The following is a 5,194-nucleotide window of genomic DNA, read 5'->3' on the forward strand; positions in this document are numbered from 1 at the left end:
AGGGGCTAAGAGGTATCTAGGGAGTTTGGAAAAGCACGAGTGGGTGGAATAGATGAAAGGACACACACACACAGCAGTGATAGCATAGGTTCATGTAGGCTGACATTGGCAGAGAGAAGAGCGGGGAGGAGAGAGGGAGAGAGGACATGCCAAAATATGTTAGAGCTAAAGAGACATGAACAGTGTTTAAATCGCCAGCTCCAGGCGTGGGGACTTTGTGTTGAAAGTGAGATAAGTCATTAAAAGCTGCTCTGGAAAAATCTGGGTCACAAAACCAGTTCTAGGAGAACCATCTCAGAGAGCTACTCCATGAATTTCCAAACTCATTCTAAATCAGAATTCACCTAAATTTTGGAAAGGAGGTGCCCCAAGGGACAGGGTGCTTCAGCTAATTACTCCTACACAGGCACAGTTTCCCAACAACTGGAGGTCACTGGGGTTGCTGGGAAATCCCTCTTCTACCTGGAGGCCCCTGGCAGCCAGTTGCACATTAATAATCACTGAGGGCCAGGTGGTGGTGTCACAGGCCTTTAATCCCAGCCATCAGGAGGCAGAGGCAAGCTGATCTCTGTGAATTTGAGGCCAGCCTGGTCTACAAGAGCTAGTTTAGGACAGCACAAGATGTTTTAAAGAGAAACCCTGTCTCAGAAAAAAAAATAATCACCGAGGTACAGGGCAGGTGGTGGAGCCTCTGCCTGGGCTTTCAGGCTCCCTTGCTCTGTGCTGCTCCATGCCCGAGGAGACAAACCAACAAGGGCTCCTTACACCTCTGAGAATCTGCTGGGTGCCATAGATCCCTCATCTTGTGCTCCTTCCCATTCTCAGTTGTATGAACGATTAATTGTGTTTGGGGATTTGTTGACGTTCTTTGATTTCAAGCTGTAGAAGCATAGGGGCAGAGAGAAAGAGAGAAAGGAGATGGGCATGAGTGACAGAGGGGACAGAGAAAGTGGAGAGACAGAGAATGCTTGGTAAGCAGTCTATAATCTTCCTGCCCTGGTCTCCCAAGAGCTGCACTTGCAGGCATGTGTCTCCATGCCTGGCTCATCTAGGGCCCTTAATATCATCCAGTTGTTGATCTAGGAATCTTTGTAAACAGCACCTTTACCCTCAGGGCAGCCAATGAGATGGGGACCAATCCCCACACACGAGAAAGGAGGGAACACTAAAGATGTATTATAGATGTGTAGGCATAAAGAGTTCATTCCTACTCTCAGTAGGTTCTTATGTTTCTGGACAAAGGACTCTGGCAATCTCACAAAAGCTAGAAATTTGTCAGATGTAACCATGAGACATCCACCAACAAACTGCACACATGTTACAATTTATTTATTCAATGTGTACATGGTTGTATGTATATACATATTTCCTATATAGTGTGTGTGTGTGTGTGTGTGTGTGTGTGTGTTTATTGATATGCTCAGATCTGCAAAGTCCCCAGAAAACCAACAAGGAGACCGAGTCCCACATGTAAAAGCAAAGAGCCTTTATTTTGTACAAGTTTGCAAACTCAGTCTCTCCATGTGTCCAATGTATTGGAATAATAGGAGAGCTCTAAGCTCAGTTAGAGTTGGGTTTTTATAGTAGTAAAGGTGGGGGTGAGGGATTTCTAAGGTTCAGGACCCCTGATTGGCTGACATTTGTCTAGGGGTGTCCTGGTGAATGTATGCTGGCAGGTGATCCTATCTACAATGGTTGGCACCTAAGGAATTTCCTTGGGATGGTCTGTGCCTGCGTGGTGCCTGGGTAATCTCAGTATGTGGTCCTCCCTGCAACCAGGTATTGCCTCAGGGTAAACTACTGAGACTCAGGCCTCTTTTAAGCTTACCATGACTGGGTCCTACACTGGCAGCTGATAATGGTTGGAAGTTAAGAACTTCCTTTGGGTGGTCTATCCCTATTAAGCTTATCATGCCTGAGTCCTACATTTATGTTAGAGGACAGCTAGTGGGAGTTTGTTCTCCCCTTCTAGTATGTGGGTCCAGGGGACTGAACTCAAGTACTCAGGATTGACGGCAGGTGGTGGTCTCACTGGCCCTTGCACCAATTCTTTAAGGTTTTAGGAATCTCTTAACATTCTCACTTGAGTTACAGGGGAGTGTCAAACTCATTCTTATCCATTGCAATGGGAGAGTTGTCTGGGTTTAGGGAAGGGACAGTCTGAAGTTTGTATACTCACCCGGGGCTCACATGGCTCATTCTCTGTGCCCACAGGAAAGCGCATTTGTCTTGGCGAAGGCATTGCCCGCAACGAATTGTTCCTTTTCTTCACCACCATCCTCCAGAACTTCTCTGTGTCCAGTCCCGTGGCTCCTAAGGACATTGACCTCAGGCCCAAGGAGAGTGGCTTCGGCAAAATGCCCCCAACATACCAGATCTGCTTCTTGGCCCGCTGACTGGGCTGAGGTGGTCAGGTATCCCCACACCTGTTGAGAATGGCCCCATCTTTCTTCCTCTGTGAGACCTGCTGCAAACCAGGCCATAGGTCACTGCTCAAACCCTTTCACCTTACTGCAGCTTCTGCAAAGCTCCGAGGTGTGTTCTTCTGCCCCGAGAATGGCATTGGAGAAATCAGTCGAGTGTCTTGCTTGATATGTGAACAGAGAGACTTCTGGAGGCCACATCTCATGCTGAGTCAGTCTCCTATTGCTCCTAACAGCCACAGTCCCCATGTATCATCTTCTGGTGCGCTATGATCTACACCAATGGACTCTGTATTTGGTCTGAATTCTATGTCTATAAACTTGCCTAATATGTATGGTTCATGTAAACAGAGTCACATAGTGTGTGATCTTTGGTGTCTGGTTTCTTTTTACTTCACACAGTATTATCTAGGTTCCTGTGCTTTGCAGGCCACAAACACCTTCATGTGCTTTTATCCTTTCTTAGCATCCTCTCTATGGGCAGAGGCCTCCTCAGTTGATACACCCTGAGCTATGTGATTCTGAACACTGATCTCAGGTTCCCTTATGTTTCCTATAAGAATCATACCAATAACTTCATTAGCTAAGGTTCTGTAAAAGAACAGTACTGATAGAAATAATCAGTCTGTCTGTCTGCCTATCTCTCTCTCTCTCTCTCTCTCTCTCTCTCTCTCTCTCTCTCTCATCTATATGGGATATATTAGACTGGCTTACAATCAGTGCCAGGTTAGTTCAACAATGACTGTCTCATAATGGAAAGGCTGAGAATTTGGTAGTTGTCCATGCAAGAGTATGTAAGCCTCAGCTGTCCCACATGGTGCTGCGGTCTTGGAAAATGCCTGGAGAGCTGATGGTTTTCAGTCTCCGTTGAAACCCAGAAGAATTTGGATTTCATTCCAGCAACAGCAAAGGTTAGATGAACTCGAGTGAAGGCAGGCAGGCAACATCAACAACTTCTGGCCCTGGTTGCAGTTCAAGTCAGCCTCCCTGTCCTTGCCTCTGTGTCTCCAGTATCTAGACAGAGCTAAGATGCTGTTTGAGAGTAGAACAGTTTCAGTCTCTCTGTATATATCTGTTTCTGCGTCTGTCTCTCTGTCCCTCTCTCTATTCTTTCTCTGCGACTGCTACGTGATCCGTAATAAGTTCCCATAACAAAAGTGTGGCCCAAACTACTAAAGAATTTCAGACAAGAAACAAAATGGTGAGTTTTTATCTCATGGCAACCTCACTCCGGCTAATGATTTTCTGCATTAGTTGTTTTTTCTGTCAATGTGGCTAAATATCTGCTCAGAAGCAAGTGTGAAGGATTTATTTGGGGTCAGTTTCAAGACAGGAAGGTGGGGCAGCTGAACCCCTTGGTTTGCTGTGTGAGCATGTGGCAGGTGAGAAGGGGAGAGAGGAGGGTGTGAGGGAGAGGTTCCCTCAAGTAACTTTCTACCAAGTCTGAGAATGTCGTAAAATACTATTGGTTAGAGACTAAGCATTCTAACCATGACACTTTGTGACTGGATCCATGTCATTGTCATAGGAGCGGGTCCTCTATGAGAATCCTGTTTCCTTTTCAGCTCTCCCAGGCTTAGGTGCACTTGCTTGTCCTCTGGCAAGTTATAATGCAGCAGCAAATGCCTCACCAGACACCAGTGGGGTGTTCTGGGAAATACCTGCTTCCAGAAGCACAATGTAAAATGACTCCTAATTATAATTTCCTGCTCTGCTCTCTGGTACTCTGCCTCAGTAGGAAAACAGAGTTAGACAGTCTCAGCATCCTGAAGCTCTGAGTCCACAGAGGATAGAGACCCGTTAGGGAGTGGTGGGTCAGGGGGGAAGGCCAGAGAGCTTCAGGTGCTGGTGTGAGACAGCGAGGACGAGGAAGTGATCACCAGTCAGAGTGATCAGAGACCCAGAGGCTCCAACTGCTCTTCTGCCAGGCTGGAGCCTCTCTCTCCACCTGACTGCTGAGCCTCACACCTCCTGTATCTCCCTACTTCTCCATTCTCTCCCATCTGTGGTTGTCACAGGCCTGAGAGTGACATGGGGACTCTGGAGAAATCACATCAGCACTGAGCTTGGGACATGTACAAACACACAGAGAGTCACACGGTAATATGCAACTCATTCCTGTCACTCAAGTCACACGCAAACCTAAGAACAAACAGAGTGGATTCCCAATGCAAGGATGTACTTGTGAGCCACATGTGATGGCTCACACCTTTAATCTCAATACTCGGGAGGCAGAGGCAGGAGGTTTTCTGAGTTGGAGGCCAGCCTGGTCTACAGAATGTGTTTCAGGACAGCCATGGTTACACAGAGAAACCCTGTCTCGAAAAATCACCAATACAGACATACCACCACCACCACCACAACAACAACAACATGCACAGAGAAATCTAGAGAAACACACAAAAGCACAGACATGCACACTCACATAAGATATAACCCTTCACATATGCAACACACAGACAGTCCATGCCTGTGTAAATAAACAGAGAAAGCTGAGCTGGCATGCGTGCATAAAACCCTGAAATCAAACTGCTTGACTCACTATATTCTTTTGTCCTATGTACCTGTTTTGCTGTCCTTGCCAGCATCTATGGAACAGGGAGTGAGCAGGTCACCAACAGCCCTGCTTGTTGATACAAGCAGGAAGTATCGTTGCTCACTCTAAGGGACAATGATGAGACAGGAGGCGGGAACAGCTGAAGTTACATAACTGGGTGGAAGGCCAGATCCAGCATAAAAGTCCTGCTGGAGTGTGTAGGGAAGCAGACGGT

At 46.8% G+C, this 5,194-nt stretch overlaps 1 protein-coding gene across 1 annotated transcript in view; it reads left to right on the plus strand.

Annotated features, from left to right (window-relative positions):
• LOC119820578 (cytochrome P450 2B1-like) overlaps nt 1-2,786 on the plus strand; it is a 39,089-nt gene extending 36,303 nt beyond the window's left edge. Inside the window, exon 9 of the mRNA XM_038339055.1 lies at nt 2,215-2,786. Coding sequence (XP_038194983.1) covers nt 2,215-2,396 — 182 coding nt within the window. The 3' untranslated portion in view covers nt 2,397-2,786. The remainder of the gene's footprint in view (nt 1-2,214) is intronic.
• Nucleotides 2,787-5,194: the final 2,408 nt, after the last annotated feature.

This window comes from Arvicola amphibius, chromosome 8 (genome assembly GCF_903992535.2).
Source record: "Arvicola amphibius chromosome 8, mArvAmp1.2, whole genome shotgun sequence".
Lineage (NCBI taxonomy): Eukaryota > Metazoa > Chordata > Mammalia > Rodentia > Cricetidae > Arvicola > Arvicola amphibius.